Source organism: Zosterops lateralis, assembly GCF_965231275.1.
Source record: "Zosterops lateralis genome assembly, chromosome: 30".
NCBI classification, from domain to species: domain Eukaryota; kingdom Metazoa; phylum Chordata; class Aves; order Passeriformes; family Zosteropidae; genus Zosterops; species Zosterops lateralis.
This window is the reverse complement of record NC_139790.1, coordinates 568,677-584,248: the sequence shown is the minus strand read 5'-3', so window position 1 is coordinate 584,248 and position 15,572 is coordinate 568,677. Positions and strand designations below refer to the sequence as shown.

The following is a 15,572-nucleotide window of genomic DNA, read 5'->3' as shown; positions in this document are numbered from 1 at the left end:
TCTGTCATCGCTGTTTAACACACCCAGACTTTCCCCACCCTCCTTCCTGCCCAAAATTCTGCATCAGGCCCCACAGGCTGCCCAGTGAAGTGGCACCTGGGCGGGATTAGTGAGAGGACAGGCCCCAGAGTGACCCACAAAACCAGAACACAGTGAGGAATCCAGAACACAGTGAGGAATCCTGAGCACAGAGGAATCTCAGCATCCAGACCCAAGGAAGGATCACTTTGTGTCTGTCCCTCCTCAGCACTAAAGTGAACAACACCCCAATGTCCCCACAGAGCCACCCAGACCACAGAGAGCCACCCAGACCACAGGGAAACAGCATTTCCAGCTGATCTTGCAGGAAAGTATTCCAGAATAAATTCTTCTCACTGTGCCAGTGATTATTCCATTAACCCACCGTGTCAGCCTCCTGTGAGCTGCACAATTTGGCTTCCAAATATAATCCAGAACAGATCCTGCACTGATAAAACACTGGAGATCCACAGATAAAGAAACAGTTTCATCATTTCAAGGTTTATATTAAATGGACACTTCACAGCAGCTGCAATAAACATGAAATCAACAATGAAACAACCTGAAGTTAACACCTTCAAAAGTGCAACTGAACTTCCTAATGAGAGAATTTCCTCTTTAAAGGTGAGTGTCCCATCCTGCTCCAGTCCTTTCTCGGGGCAGGCAGGGACACAGGGCTGTTTACAAACACTGAGACTCTACACACCTTCAGTAAATATTTTCCTGTCATCCACAGGAGAGTCACAATTCAAAACAACAGAGGAAAAGGCAAATGGAAAATAAAAGCAGTCCAGAATAAGACAGGCCAGCCTAGCAGAGCTCTCTCTCAAGTGAACAGTGTTTGTTTCTGTTCCCATCCCAACCTTCTCAGCTCAAATGGACACAACACAAAAGATCAGTTCCACTCCAGGAGCGGGTGCTCGGTGAGGGGAAGGTTTTGCAGAGATCACGGATCCTCCAGGTTCACCTTTTCACCAACAACTGCACTTATCTAAAAACCAGCTTTAGCATGAGCATTTTTCAACTTTGCTCACAGAAAACAAGACTTGGAGTTCTCAAACCTTGTCTCCATGCTGCATTAGACTAAATAACGATTGACCTCAGATTATCAAACAATTCCAATCCCTTGTGATCACAGCTTTTCTTATTCCCCAATCAGGGATTTCTGACTGGCTGTGCCCAGGGCAGGGAGAAACACAACAGCTCCTGATAGAAGTCCAGCACACTCACATTTCCAAAATGTTTCACAAAACCTTTTTGCAGCCTTTTCTGTTGACAATCCCCACAGAGGGTTCTCACAGTCAGAGGTGTTGTGTGGCTGGGAAGTGTGTGCTGTGAGGCAGAATGTGCCCTGCTGGCTCCCCGAGGGAGCTGGGAGCGCTGCTGTGAGTCAGCCTCGTCACCCTGAGCTGGGCTTTCTATCAACAGCCCCAAAAGCAGAACTTCCAGGACATCTTTATGTCCAAACACCACCCCAGTTCCTGTCCACGCAGACCTAAATCAGGGACATGCAAACCTCTGCTCAAATCCTACCCCACAGATGTTTGCTGTCATTTCCTGAGCTGTTTTATCCCCAATCTGCCCCCTGCACTGGTGCTGCTCTCACAATGCAGCTGCTGTTCAGTGCTGCAGGTGTTTGACAGGGACAGGGCTGGGCAGGCCGGGTGTCTGAGGTGATGCAATCACTCCTGACCTCCCAAAACCTCAAACCTGCAGCTCACACACAGCCCTGCCCCTCTCTCCTCCCCAGAGCTGAGCATTCCCACTGCTCCTGTCACATTAACCCTCACCCGCAGGGACACCTCCGTCACCTGGAACACCCTCCCAACAGGTGAGTCACTGTGTGAGCTGCAGATGGAAATGAAACAATTGTTCCTGCTAATCCCTGCATTCAGTCTGCGAGATCTGCTCTGTCCCATTCCTCCCTGCAGGTCCTTAACAAACCCCCCAGGCAAAGATCTGTTTGCACACGTCGAGACAACGCCGAATTTTCACCTGTGAGTGAGTGTTTAACAGGAAACCCACAGCCTGTGGATTTTTTCCCTGACTCCAGCTGGACTGAGCTGTTCCTCCTGGCAGACACCAGCGGTGATTCAGAGGCCTCTTGACAAACTTTAAAGCATGAGGTGAGGCTGCTTCCCTGTGCACCTTTGTGAAGGTGTTTTGTGTTTGGTTTCTGAATGCCAGAGAAAACAGTCACGTCTGTAACTGGGCTCGATAAGGGCACTGGGAAGGAGTTTCCCACGGTGCTGTGGAGAGAAAACTTGGAGAGCAGAGAAAAGGGGTTTGTCTGAAAAAGGAGCTCAGAGGCTCGTTTGTTTAAGGAGCCACGGGATTCAAATGGAAAACATGGAGTGGAAACTTTCGATCTCCGGGAGAAGTCACAGCTAATTCTGCTCAAAGCCAGAAGTCAGATCTGTGCCCATCCCAAACATTGTCACTTATCACAGCCAGGGCAGGAACCACAACGTGTCCCACACAAACCCCTCAAACCCAGGCAAAGTGTGAAACTGGAAAATGCAAAATATGTTTCTATAAAAATGAAACACAGAATCTTTGACCACCATCCTCCAACTCTTACCCTGGACCTTCACAAAGCACAGGCTCAGGTTTTGGAGCAAAATCTTTCCAAGCAGTTCATAAACATAATTATATATATATATATATATATATATATATATATCTAACTACCAAAACATTCACTGTGCATCTCTGCAAAAGGCCACTGAAAGACTTAAAACAGCCATCGAAACACGCTACAGCTTTTTCTTCAAGTATAACTACCGGTCACTTAATATCACCTTTTGGGCTAGTTAGTATCTATAGAATTATGTCATCATTAAGACTTTTAACAACAAATTGCGCTGAAACCACCGAATGCACCGACAGCGAAATGAAAGCAACAGCGAGACCACAACAAAGTGCAGCACAACGCAACAGCACCGCAAAAAAAAAAAAAAAAAAACAACAACAACAAAAAAAACCACCGGAGCGACAACAAACCCTCCGCCGATGCTCAGCCCTTCCCGCGCGCAATAAAAGCCTTTTCCTCGAGCTGCGGAGGCGGCGGCGCGGTGACACCGGGGGGTAAAAAAATCCGAATTTCGCACCCGCGGCGGGGTCGGGGCTCGGCCCCGGGGAAGGCGCGGGGTCGGAGCGGGGAGCGCGGGGCCGGCCGGGGGGTCCCGGGTCACGGTGCCGAGGCCGGGGCCGGTCCTGCCGGGGCTCTGTCCTGCCCGGGCTCTGTCCTGCCCTGCCCTGGCCCTCCCCGGGCCCGTCCTGCCCTGCCCGGGCCCGGCCCCGCCGCAGCTCCCGCAGCAACATGGCGGCCGCGGCCCCTCCGCCCCGGGCTCACCTTCAGTCAGTTCCATTCTCACGGCCCCGCCGCGTCCGCCCGGCCCCGCGCAGACAAAAGGCGGCGGCGGCGGGAGCGGCGGCGGCGCGGGGCCTCCTCCTCCTCCTCCCGCGGCACCAGCAAGGCCGCGATGGAGCCCCGGCCTCGATTTCCGCGCCCCCGCCGCTGGGCGCCGGCTCCGCCCCGGGGGGAGGGAGGCCGCCCGCCCCCAGCGCCCGCCGCGGCCGAGGGAGGCGCTGGCGGGGCCCGGCGGGGTCCGGCGGGTCCGGCGGGCCGAGGGAGGCGCTGGCGGCGGCGGCGCTGGAGCGGCTGTGCCGGTGCGGCCCCGCCGAGCGCCTCCGCCTCCGCCCGGCCCCCGCCGCCGCCGCCGCCGCACTGCGCAGCCGCGGGCGCACGCGCCGCCCTCGCCCATTGGCGGCCCGGGTGGTGCCCGCCGCAAGGCATCACGGGAGATGTAGTTCGGGGAGGGGGGGGAGATGGCGTGACCCCCCCCCTCCCGAGGGGAGCCGGAGAGAAGAGAGGACTGGGCGGGATTTGGGTCCATTTCTGGGCTCCTCGGGAAAGAGGGGCTGGGATGGGCTGGGAATAGCTCCAAGAAAGGAATTTTAAAAAGTGATTCTGCTCCTCGCTTTAGGGACCTTCCTAAAGGCCCTTGTACAGCGCGGGAACATCCATAGATGCATCTCCTCGGGAACAGGAGAGGAGAGGAGGTTCATCTATTTCCCTCGTGCACACAGGAAAAGCTCTTTTAATGTCTTTAAATCCCAGTTTCGTACTGGGAGCTCTGGCAGACTTGGGAGCTCTGTCCCCTTTTTCATCCATCTACCTCATTTCATTTTCTACTTTTTAAAATACTGTTCATCTGTCTGGGCATCCATCAGCCAAAGGATTCCAGACCATTTTTTCAGCAGTGCAATGAAATTTTTTTTCTTCTCTAGTCTCTGAAAACCAGGTAGTATTTAATGGAATCACAGAATGGCTCAGGTTGGAAGGGATGGACATTAAAAAATTCAAGGGTTCAAGTCACCTGTGACCTGCTGAGAACGTTTCTCCAGCTGTCACTGTGTTCTGTCCGTCCCTCAGACACACAGGACTGGAGTGTTTGTCCCACACATGTCAGAGTTTGAGCAGCATTGGGAAGGACTCTTCCCTGCGGGGGTGGAGAGGGCGGGCCCAGGCTGCCCAGGGGAGCTGTGGGTGCTCAGAGGAGCTGTGGGTGCCCAGGAGAGGAGCTGTGGGTGCCCCGTCCCTGGATGTGTCCAAGGCCGGGAATGGCGGGAGGTTCCTGCCCAAGGCAGGGCGGGATTCGCTTTAAGGCCCCGTCCCGGGCAGGCCCCGGTGCGGCTCCGCCAGAGGCCTCAAGGCCCCCCCCGGGCCGGTCCCGAGCGCCCGACATGCACATGACGTCATGTGGAACGCCCCCAATCTCGCGTTGACGTCACTCGCCGTCCCGTGACGTCACCGCCCGCTCGCCGCCTCCGTTCTCTCATCCAATCAGCGGCTTTTCCCGCGGACTCCTCGGGTCAGGCCCCGCCCCCGCTCCGCTCCCATTGGAAGGGCCTCCAGCGGGGCCGGGGTTCTGACGCCTGATTGGCTCCCGTCGAGGAGGCGCGTGCGGCGCGATGACATCACGCCGCAGGAACCACCGAGCGGCGACGGGTCAGAGCGGCGCGCGCGGGGCACGACGGGACGGGTGGGCGGAGCGCGGCCGGCGCTGAGCGGAAGCGGAAGCGGAAGCGGAACCGGGATCAGGATCGGGGCTCAGCTGGACCGGGACAGGGATCGGTACCACCGGGACCGGCACGAGCACAGGGACCGGAGAAAGGGCAGCGCAGCCCGGCCGGCTCAGCCGGGGACTCGCGGGAGTCCCCGGTGCGGCCCCGACTCGCCCGGCAGCGGCTCGGGGATGGGTCCGGCCGGGCCCCGGCGCCCCCCGGCGCCCCCCGGAGCTGCCGCCGCCCCCCGCGGCTGCCGGGGGTGAGGACCCGGCCCGGCCATGGCTGCGTGCGGCTGTAACGCGCTCCTGGCCGCGGCCAGGGCCAGGTGAGCCCCCCTCGCCCCGGGCTCCGGGCACGGACCGCTGGGGCTTCTTTGCCTCGGTTTGTCCCGTTCCCTGGTTAAACGGCCTCCCAGAGGCGCTGCGGAGGTTGTTGCCCCCCAAGGCATCAGTTGCCGGCACAGGACGGGCTCTGAGCACTGCAGCCGTTGCTGAAGGATCAGGATTTTGGCCACCAAATCGGTTTTGCGGGGCCGATTTGGTGCCGAGGGTTCCCTTTGCCTGCGATGCCTCGGCCCTTTGGCCTCGCTGCCCTGCTCTCACTGAAACCCCTCTCCAGTTTCAGGGGCTGCCACCTCCTGGCTCACTCCAGCCCTCTCTGCTCTCCGGCCGTTGCTCTTGTCCACCTGGTGGATCCCCAGTTCACCTGGACCTCCCGAGAGCCCAAAACTCCTCCCTGGCCGCGCCACGCCCGCCTGGGCGCTGCCCTGCCTCTCCCAGCCGCCCACACCCTGCACACCTCCAGCGGCCCCCGGCAGCAGCAGCAGCAGCTCCCAGGGGACCCCCTGCCCCACCGAAATCCTGCCAACCAGGGGGGAAAACCTGCTAAAATCCTGACCAAGCAGATCTCGGTGGCTCCCGCGGGGAAAAAGTCCTTGAGGCAGAAATTTGTGGACGAGCTGAAGCATTACTCGCGTGGGTTCCACCTGCTCTGGACTGACACCAAGGTGGCTGCCAGGATGGTGTGGAGGCTGCTCCACGGGCAGGTGCTCACCAGGAGGGAGAGGAGAAGGGTAAGGGCCACAACACCTGGGTAAAGGGGTATAGAAAGAGGCTGAACCCCTTCTTTGGGCATATTTTGTGTGTCTGGCTGAGTGATAATCTCTGCTGTGCTCTTCTCCCTGCAGCTGCTGAGGACTTGTGCAGATCTCTTCAGGCTGGTGCCCTTCCTGGTGTTTGTCATTGTCCCCTTCATGGAGTTCCTCTTGCCTGTGTTCCTGAAGCTCTTCCCTCAAATGCTGCCCTCGACGTTTGAGACGGAGTCCAAAAGGGTTTGTGTCCTCCCTGAGGCTGTGGAGAACATCTGGGCAGCTGTGCAGGGCTGCTGTGCCCTCCCTGCTGCTGCTGCCAGTGAGGATCAGCCTCACCCAGGGCACGAGACATTCCCACCTTATTCCTGAGCTGAATTCCTGAGTTGAAAGGCTGTGCTGTAGACAGGGATCAGCACAGCAATTCCATTTCCTACGTTACGTTTTCTAATTTATGATTTTTGTGTTTCCCAAATGAAGGAGGAGAAGCTGAGGAAGAAGTTAAATGCAAAGCTGGAGTTGGCCAAGTTTCTGCGGGAGACCATTGCGGAGATGGCCAAAAGGAACAAAGCAGACTCAGGGAAAGGGAAACAATTCTCCTCTTACCTGCACGAGGTAGGATGGGCTGTGCTGGGGGTGGCAGCCATGGCACAGACACACCTTTAGTGCTGCTGGTTCGAGCAGGGAACACGGGATTTGTACCAGGATTGTGCAGACATTTGACAGCACAGAGCTGTTCCCTGTCAGGGGCAGTTCCCTGGAAGGGCGCGCTTTGTACCCTGAGTGGCCACTCAATAACAGTCTCATTTTGCCTTTTAACTGTATCATCCTGCCTCCACCAGAGACAGGAGTTACAGTGTGAGGAAAGGGAAAAGGGGGAGGAGATTCCCATGTGGCAGCTCCCGCTGGGGTTTGTTTGCTCAGATGCACCGCAGCGGGCAGCAGCCCAGCACGCAGGAGATCGTGCGCTTCTCCAAGCTCTTTGAGGACGAGCTGACCCTGGAGCACCTGGAGAGGCCACAGCTGGTGGCCCTGTGCAAACTGCTGGAGCTGCAGCCCATCGGCACCAACAACCTGCTGCGCTTCCAGCTGCTGCTGCGCCTGCGCAACATCAAGGCCGACGACGAGGTGGGTCTGAGCAGCACACGGGGAAACAGTTCTGCTCTTCCCTGCACACAGGGACTGCAGCAGCACACAGGGAAACAGTTCTCCTCTCCCCTGCCACAGGGACTGTTTGGTGCAGCACACGGGGAGACAGTTCTGCTCTTCCCTGAACACAGGGACTGCAGCAGCACACGGGGAAACAGTTCTCCTCTTCCCTGCACACACAGGGACTGCTTGGGGCAGCATACAGGACTCCTGGGTGCAGCACACAGGAACTGTTTGGTGCAGCACACGGGGAAACAATTTTCCTCTCCTCTCCCCTGCACACAGGAGTTGCTTGGTGCAGCACACAGAGTCTGCTGGGTGCAGCACACAGGGAAACAATTCTCCTCTCCCCTGCACACAGGGGTTGCTTGGTGCCAGCACACAGGGACTGTTTGGTGCCTGCACAAGCCCAGTGTCCCTGCCCACATTCACCCTCCACAGCAGGAGTTAAATACTGATGGGAGTCAGCTCCTCCCCATGAGAGATTCCAGGAGAAAACTCAATGAAAGTTCAGCTCCCTGCACCCTTGAGGTCTTTGGGGAGCTGTGACAAAGGTGGCACTGCAGGTCTTGTCACTAGGACATTTTGTGTTGGAGTCATTCTGATTTATAAAAAAGGGATGTGTTTTGATGTGCAATGGGGTTGTTTGGAAAATGGAACCAGACTTATATGTGCAGAGTGGAGGGACAGCAGGTGATGGCCATAAGTTATATCAGGGGGATGAGAATTTCAACTTGATGAGAAAAAAAAAATCAGTGAGTGTGTAAACAGTGGAACAGGTTGTGAAATCCCCATCCCTAAAGAGGCTCAAAGCACAAATGGAAAACGCTGAGCAATTTTGAACAGGGGGTTGTACTGGGGGCCTCCAGAAGCCTGTTCAGGTGCAGCAGGGTGTTGGCTTCCCCTGTGCCTGGATGGGAAGGTTGCTGTTCATTGCAGATGATTGCCAAGGAAGGGGTCGGAGGCCTGAGCGTGGCGGAGCTGCAGAGTGCCTGCAGGGCCAGAGGGATGCGCTCCCTGGGGCTCACTGAGGAGCAGCTGAAGGAGCAGCTGGGCCAGGTGAGTGTGCCCTGCCCTGGGCTGCTGTGCTCAGGCTCCCCAGGGGACAGAGTCCAGGCAGTGGGCAGGTACAGAAGGCACAGCTCCCTGGGAATTCATGCCTGAGTTTCAAGCTGGATTCTCACCTGCAGGGCTGAGCTCTAAGGTGTGAAGGGTCCAGGTTATGTCCTGGACAAACAGAACCAGGGCAGATAGAAGCCAGGTGAACTGGGGGGTATTCCTAACTCCTCTGACCCATTTCTTCTCATTGTGGTAACTTAAAACTGTAAGATTGCTTTAAGGACAGAGAGTGTTGTATTAATAAATACCCACACAGAGCCAAGATGAAGCAACTTTTCCTTCTGTTTTCTTCCAACAGTGGCTGGATCTGCATTTAAAGGAGAACGTTCCTTCTTCCCTCCTCCTGCTTTCCCGTGCCTTGTACTTGATAGACCTAAAGCCACAACCTGTTCCCATTCCACAGAGCAAGGCAAGCTGTTTGAATAAAACTTTTAAGTTAATAGCTCAGCCATTATACATTATAAAAATGAAGGACTGCGGTAGGAATCTTGTTTTCTGATCCTACAAGTGGACTGAAGTTCTGACTGTGTGTTTTTCTGCAGACAGGTGAAGCTGCTGGAGTGGTGACATCTGTAATTGAAGGTCAGGAGACCCTCCTGGATCCTGCCCCTGTTGTGCAAGGAAGAAAGGTTAGAAATATCAGTCTGGAAGCAGGAAAACGTGTGCTGAAATCGTTGGGAACTGAGCGTGACCAAAGCTGGACAAAACCAATGTTTGGCGCCATGGCACAGAGCACGAGCAGTGTCTGTTCTTGCACTGTGTGGGTGTTTTTCACCCCAAAGAGCCTCACAGCTGCATGTTCTGATTGAAGAGGCAAGGGAAGGGAACAGGGATCTGCTGTGGCACAGCTGGTCCTGTGCCTGGGAGGAGCTGGTTATTCAGTGCCACGTCCTGGCTCCCAGCCAGGGAGGACTTGACCTGAATTGCTTCAGGCCTCAGCCCAGGTACATTCAGCTCAGTTAAAGAGGACTTTGTTTTTAGAGCCCTCTTACTGAATTTGGGTTCAGTTGTCCAGGACAAAATGAGCCAAAATATCTGGAGTAAGAAAGCCAGAGCATATGGTTCTCAGCATCACACTGCAGTGAATTCCTTAGATTAGTCCCAGCTGATAAAAGCAGCAGCAGGAATCAAAGAATATTGTATCAACTGCCAGAAATATTTCCACAGAGTTAAATTGTGCTGGGGAAACAATGGAAATGGCAGCACAACTTTCACAGGGTGAGCAGGGAACAGCCTTGCTCAGGAGGGAGAAGGGGCTGGGGGGGTTTAGCTCTTTCTGAGGGGGTTCTGTGACTTACAGCTGCTTTTCTCTTACAGAATGAAGAATTTGTGTCCCAGCCAAGAGAGAAATTGGCATTCTCAGAAGTGTCAGTGAAGCCTCCCCCACGAGAGGTGAGCTTGTCAGAGTTCTTTACACTTCCCAAAAGAGATTGTTCTTCGCAGAGCTCGCAGCCAAACCCTGGCAGTTCAGAGCACAGGATGCTGTGAGTGCTGAGTTCAAGGAGCAGCTGGAGGAGCTGGATGAGAACTGCACTGAGGGCTGTTCAGTACAGAAACACCTCACATGGCAAAGAGCTGTCAAACTGGGGGAGGGAGCAGAGCACTGGGGGAATAACTGATACATCCTTGTGCTCTCCCTTAATAATCTGCCTTGGGCCACTGGGACAGACCAGTGACTTCCCTTGGAGTCACCAGGGTGTTAAGAGCCACTTCGTAAAAATATTTCTGCAGTGATTGTCTTTGTTTTGCCCCTTTTCTTTCTGTGAATATTTGATTTCAGTTTAGGTGTTTATGGGCACAGCTGGGGATGCTGCTTAGGGCACAATTTGGAGCCCAGATAAATTCTTATCTCCTTTAACCTGAAAAGCTTTGCTCATCAGCTGTTACTCCCACAGCAGCTTCCCATGCTAAATGGGGTGACACCTTCAGAAAAGGTAGTGAATTTCAAGAAACATTTGAATTGCTTAAAACCTGCCCTTTTCTTTTGCCCCTAGGCCAAAATGGAGGCATCCCAGAGCAGCAAGGCTGGTGCCAACGGAGCCTAACCTGGAGCCAGCCCTGGGAGGAAGCAGCTTCCATCTCCACCCCTCCTGCAAAGGGAGCAGGGATTTCCCAGGAAGCTGCTCTAGGCAACAAGGCAAAGCCCTCAGGGGCATCTCTCTCTGTTCCAGTCTTGTTAGCAACTAGGCCTGTGCTGTCTGGATGGCCCCAGACATCTCCTTAGTGCTGGATCCTTGCCCTGCTGCTTTTAACTTATGGTGTAAATATGTTAATAATGGTGCTGCTGTTCCTGTGCTGTTCCTGAGCAGGTGTTTGTGCTTAGCAAAGGCAGCTTTTCGTGTCAGAAGGGCCTGTGCACAGAGCAGGCTGGGCTGGGGGTCCAGAAAAGCCTGTTCTGTGTTGTGAAATCCTCTGCAGGAACATCCCCACACCCCCAGGGCCAGCAGCTTGTCCTGAGTGCCACAGCTCAGGCTCTCGGTCCTGATTTTGGGGTGTTTTAACCAGTGACCAGCCCACAGGGACCCACGTGGCCACAGTTTTACTGAGGAGGGAAAACCACAGGGGAGGAGGGAGCAGTGACAGGACCAGCCTCCCCCTGTGGGTGTTTTCCTCCCCAGTGAGAGCTGTGCAGGTGCCACTCACTGTGACAGAATCAGACTTGCACTTTCAGGATCCCCCTCTGGGACCTGCACACCCTTCCCAGGTGTGGAGATTTGGTTTATCCTTTCCAGGCTCAGAACACACACCAAGTGCTCTCCACACTTTCCAGAGCAGCTCCTCACACTCTCCAGTGATGACTCAGTTTTTTTTCCCAGACTCTCAGAGGATACTGAAAAGCTGTTTTTAGCATTTGTTAATTTTTTTTTACTCTGTCCTATGTAAATGCTGAGAAATTACTCACTTTACGGATTTTAAATATGTATATTTATACTTACTGTAAAGTTAGATTTGGTGCTAAGTAGGAATGAAACGTCTCTTCCAGAGCTTAGACAGCCTTTAGAACAACCCGGCTGAAAGGCAGTTCTGCAAGGTCAGGTGTGAGCAGCACTTTAACCCTGAGGCCTCAGGCTCCTCCAGCAGCACAGGGGCAGCTGTTGGGTGTTCTGTGTCCTCAGCTCTGGACCTGAACCTCTCCTTGTCCATCCAGCCCGTCCTCAGTGCCGGATCTGTGTCTAATAATAAACGGGAGCAAATGTTATTTCAATAAAATAACAGCCTCGCTGTGGAGTCACTGCTGCCTCTTAGCGCCCTAAGGAGGGAAGGCATCTCCTCCCTCCCGGTGTTCCAGCCTGGGGCTGCTCCTGCTCCCAAACCCGAGTGAATTTCCCCTGGCAGCCTTTGGGAACCCTGGGGAGGTTTGGGGTGAAATGATCAGGCTCCTTCATTTGCCACCAGCCCGGAGATCTTCCTGCTCCACCTGAGCCCCGAGCTGAGCTCCTGCTCCAGGCTGGGACAGGAGGAGGCTGCCGGGTGTCCCGGGCGGGGATGGAGGCAGAGCCAGCCAGCCCTGGCTGCCGAGGGAGCAGCACATTCCTGTGCTGAGAGGTTTCACAGATGGGGAGTGCAGAGGGGCTGGCGGGGAGCCCGGACATCACCTGGGCACTGCCCTTCCCTGGGCGAGCTCCGGGTGGGCTCTGGTGCCTCCCACGGCCCCATCCTGCAGCCACAGGACCCCATCACACTGTTCTGTGTGTGCCAGGGCTCATTTGCCTCCTGTGTTTTCACAGTCACTGCTCTGTGTGTGCCAGGGCTGGTGTGTCCCTTTGCCCCCTGTGTGTGCCAGGGTTCCTGTGTCCATTTACCTTGTGTTTTCAATTTAGAAAGATCTGGAAGCTGGGACTGGCTCCTCCTTGGCTTTTCCCGGTGCCCCCCAGCCCCAGGCCGGGTTCAGCCTGGGGCAAAGCCTCCGGGGCTCCTCCCTGGAGCAGGGAGAGGGGATGAACCCGAGGCAGTCCCGGCCCTCTCACACCTCTGAACAAACCCGTTTTCAGATGGAAAATCCCCTCCTCCCCCGGGCTGGGGGTCAGTGCCCCTGCAGGGCTCCCCGGGGACGTGCCCCAGTGTCACCTCTGGTTCCATGTCGGGCCCCCGGGCACCTTCCCCGGCCCCTGCAGACACACAGAGAGGGGACAGGCAGCGATTCTGCTCCGTGACCTTCCCAGCGAGGGGAGGAAACGACCCCCGCGGAGCCCCATAAATCACAGGACTCTGCTCTGCAGCACCGGGCAAATGAAGCTCTGCAGAGCTCCAGGGCCGTGTGTGCCTTGGCGTGGGGAGAGCTTTTCCAGCCACGCCGCTGCCAAACACCTTCCAGTCTCCCCTGGGCCTGGAGAAGCAGCTCCTCTGCTGTTTATCCTTGCCCCGGGCATCCTCACAGCCTGGGCCCGGGGGTTGTGGTGCCCGTGGCCGCCCCAGCCCTGCCCTGCCCGGGACTGGGGGATTTATTCCTGCTGGATGATGATTTCTGCTCCTGTGCCAGCGCCAGCCCCGGGCCTTGCGTCAGCCTCTTCCCCAGAAATCTGCCGGGGAAAGATGCCCCGCTCAGCACTTTTGGAGGAGATTAGTATTCCGAGGGAAAGGCGGTGATTTAGTGCGGCCCAAGCACAACAAAGGCTGAGATTTACAGCTCCCGGATCCCCGCGCCACATTCCTGCAGCCCTCCTGCCTCTGCTGCAAACGTGGAACAAAGGAGATGGAGCTTTATCCCGGCCCAAAGTCGGGTGGGACGAGGGTTCCTTTGTCAAACCTTGCACGGAGAGGGGTGGGGTGCAGGTGGCACCGTCCCCAAGGTGTCCCCAGGGCTGGTCCCATCCCAGTGCCCATCCTGCCTCTCCTCATGGTGCCCACAGGGTGCAGGGCAGGGCCCAGGACAGCAAACAGGGGTTTGGGGGAGCCCAGAACTGCCCCAGCTGCAGCTGCACACACCTGGCTCTTCCTCTGCTGGGCTGGGGGGGCCCAGGAGGGCTGGATGGACCCTGGGCCCTGCTGACCCCACAGCTGGGGGGGACACAGGGCCAGGGGGTGGCTGAGGGGCAGCCACGGCCCCCAGGATGGGGGGATTGGTCTCCAGGATGGGGGAAAATGGTCCCCAGCATCCTCTGAGCCGTGCTCCGAGCCCTGGGCCCCCGTGCCAAGGTGGAATGGCACAGGAGGTTCCTGCCGTGGCTGGCAGGGGGACAAAGCCCAGCTCAGCTCTGGCAGAGCAGCCACGTCCTGGGCTGGGGCCAAGGGATTGTCCTGGCCCTGCTCAGCCCCAGGGCTTTAAAAGGAGAGAACGAGGCAGGCGAGGAGTGCAGGAGACAAAGGATGCCCCGAGAGCCAAAAGCACTCAGCGGCCACTGGTGCCCAACACACCCCAAACCCACCCCGGGGCTCCTGAGAGCAGCACCTTTAGATCCTCTGGAGCCATTTCCCGAGGGGCTCCACCCCAAATCCCTCCTGAGCAGAGCCCTTGGTGCTGGGCAGTGCTGGAGGGGCTGCAGGAACCCCCTGGGGAGGGTCCCAGCTGGGGGGGCTTTGCTCCTGCAGGTGCCCCCCAGTGCTTGGGGCAGTTTTGGGCTTTGCCCATCCCTCAGATTGCCAGGAGAGGATGGTTTACCAGGAGGAGAGAGGAGATGAATCTTCCTGCTCTGGGGTCCAGCATTCAGCCTCTGTGGATTCTGCTGGGCGCCAGCCAGGGCAGTACCCTGGGGTCCCTCCATGGCTGTGTCCCTTCCATTCCTGTATCCCCTCCACGCCTGTGTCCCCTCCATGCCTGTGTTCCCTTCATGCCTGTGTCCCCTCCATGCCCGTGTCCCCTCCATGCCCGTGTCCCCTCCATTCCTGTGTCCCCAGGAATGCAGGGGGCACCCACTGTGCCTGTGCCCCTTCCCCAGCCCGGCAGAGAGCACCACCAGCTCTGCCGCAGCTGCTCTGCTTATTATCATATTTAATTGCCCTCCTGGTAACCCCAGGAAATGAGCAGGAGATGGTGAGAGCCGCACTTTGGGATGATGTAAACACGAGCTCCAGCTCTCCCTGAGCCTCGCCAAGCCGGGCCCGGGGAGAGCAGTGATTTATGGAGCCCCCCAGCCCTGCTCCCCCCTCCTGGGCTGGGAGTTTAATCCAGGGCCGCAAATTCAACATAAATCACTTGATTAAAAGCTCTACTTAATTTAAAGGGGGGGTGGGCAGAGTGCAGCTGATCGATTTAATTTACACCGGGAAATAGCAACAAGCAGATGCATTTAAAAAGGCTGGGGAGGCCGGTGATGCTGCAGCTGCTTCAGCTGCCTCAGTTTAACCATTTAAAGGCTCTGGGGGCTCGCAGCCCCTCTCACCCCCTCCCTCCGTGCAGGGTCAGCCCCATCCCACCCCCCTGCCCACGCCCCATAGGGTGCAGGGCGCTAAAACATTTTTATGGGGAGTGCTGGAAAAACAGAATTCCCACAAATCCAGCTGCCATCAGGGCTGCTCCCTGAGCATCATCTTCCCAAACTGCTGCTTGAGCACCCAGAGCCCTGAACAAAACAGAATTCCTGGAAAACCAGCTGCTCCCTGAGCATCATTTCCCAAACTGCTGCTGGGACAGGCTCAAGCACCCAGAGCCCTGCACAGCCCCCTCCCCACCGCCCCCAACCCAGGGATGGGCGGCCAAAGTCGCGGTTAAAGTTCTTTTAATAATTACAAGAATTCCAGATTCATTACAGAAGAGTTTACAACAAATAATATTTCTCCATACAAAGGCAAAATAAACTTTTCAAGTAACAGCGGCCTGGCTCCGGCGTCCCGACACCAGCGGCGGGGAGGGAGGGATGGATGGAGGGAAGGAGGGAGGGATGGATGGAGGGATGGATGGAGGGATGGATGGATGGAGGGATGGATGGATGGATGGATGGATGGAGGGATGGATGGATGGATGGATGGATGGATGGATGGATGGAGGGATGGAGGGAGGGATGGATGGATGGATGGATGGAGGGATGGATGGAGGGATGGAGGGAGGGATGGATGGATGGATGGAGGGAGGGATGGATGGAGGGATGGAGGGAGGGATGGATGGAGGGATGGAGGGATGGATGGATGGATGGATGGATGGATGGATGGAGGGATGGATGGAGGGATGGAGGGAGGGATGGATGGATGG

General features: G+C 56.5%; 2 protein-coding genes across 9 annotated transcripts in view; one reads left to right on the top strand and one right to left on the bottom strand.

The window, feature by feature from the left end:
• Window positions 1-3,476, bottom strand: part of NSD3 (nuclear receptor binding SET domain protein 3) — a 32,289-nt gene extending 28,813 nt beyond the window's left edge. For all 7 annotated transcript variants that reach the window (XR_014591995.1, XM_083880544.1, XM_083880547.1 and 4 more), the window contains exon 1: window positions 3,374-3,476. The gene's annotated coding sequence lies outside the window, so the exon portion shown is untranslated. The remainder of the gene's footprint in view (window positions 1-3,373) is intronic.
• A 1,601-nt stretch (window positions 3,477-5,077) lies between these two features.
• Window positions 5,078-11,654, top strand: LETM2 (leucine zipper and EF-hand containing transmembrane protein 2). 2 transcript variants are annotated; one of them, XM_083880431.1, is made up of 10 exons: window positions 5,078-5,416; window positions 5,710-6,163; window positions 6,278-6,421; window positions 6,659-6,793; window positions 7,103-7,306; window positions 8,267-8,386; window positions 8,745-8,855; window positions 8,989-9,075; window positions 9,764-9,838; window positions 10,441-11,654. In XM_083880431.1, the coding sequence occupies exons 1-10, from the start codon at window positions 5,370-5,372 to the stop codon at window positions 10,489-10,491; spliced, it is 1,428 nt and encodes a 475-aa protein (XP_083736557.1). In that variant the 5' UTR covers window positions 5,078-5,369; the 3' UTR covers window positions 10,492-11,654. The 2 variants fall into 2 exon arrangements, with proteins under 2 accessions (XP_083736557.1, XP_083736556.1); XM_083880430.1 differs by having other exon boundaries at window positions 5,078-6,163.
• The last annotated feature ends 3,918 nt before the right edge of the window (window positions 11,655-15,572 follow it).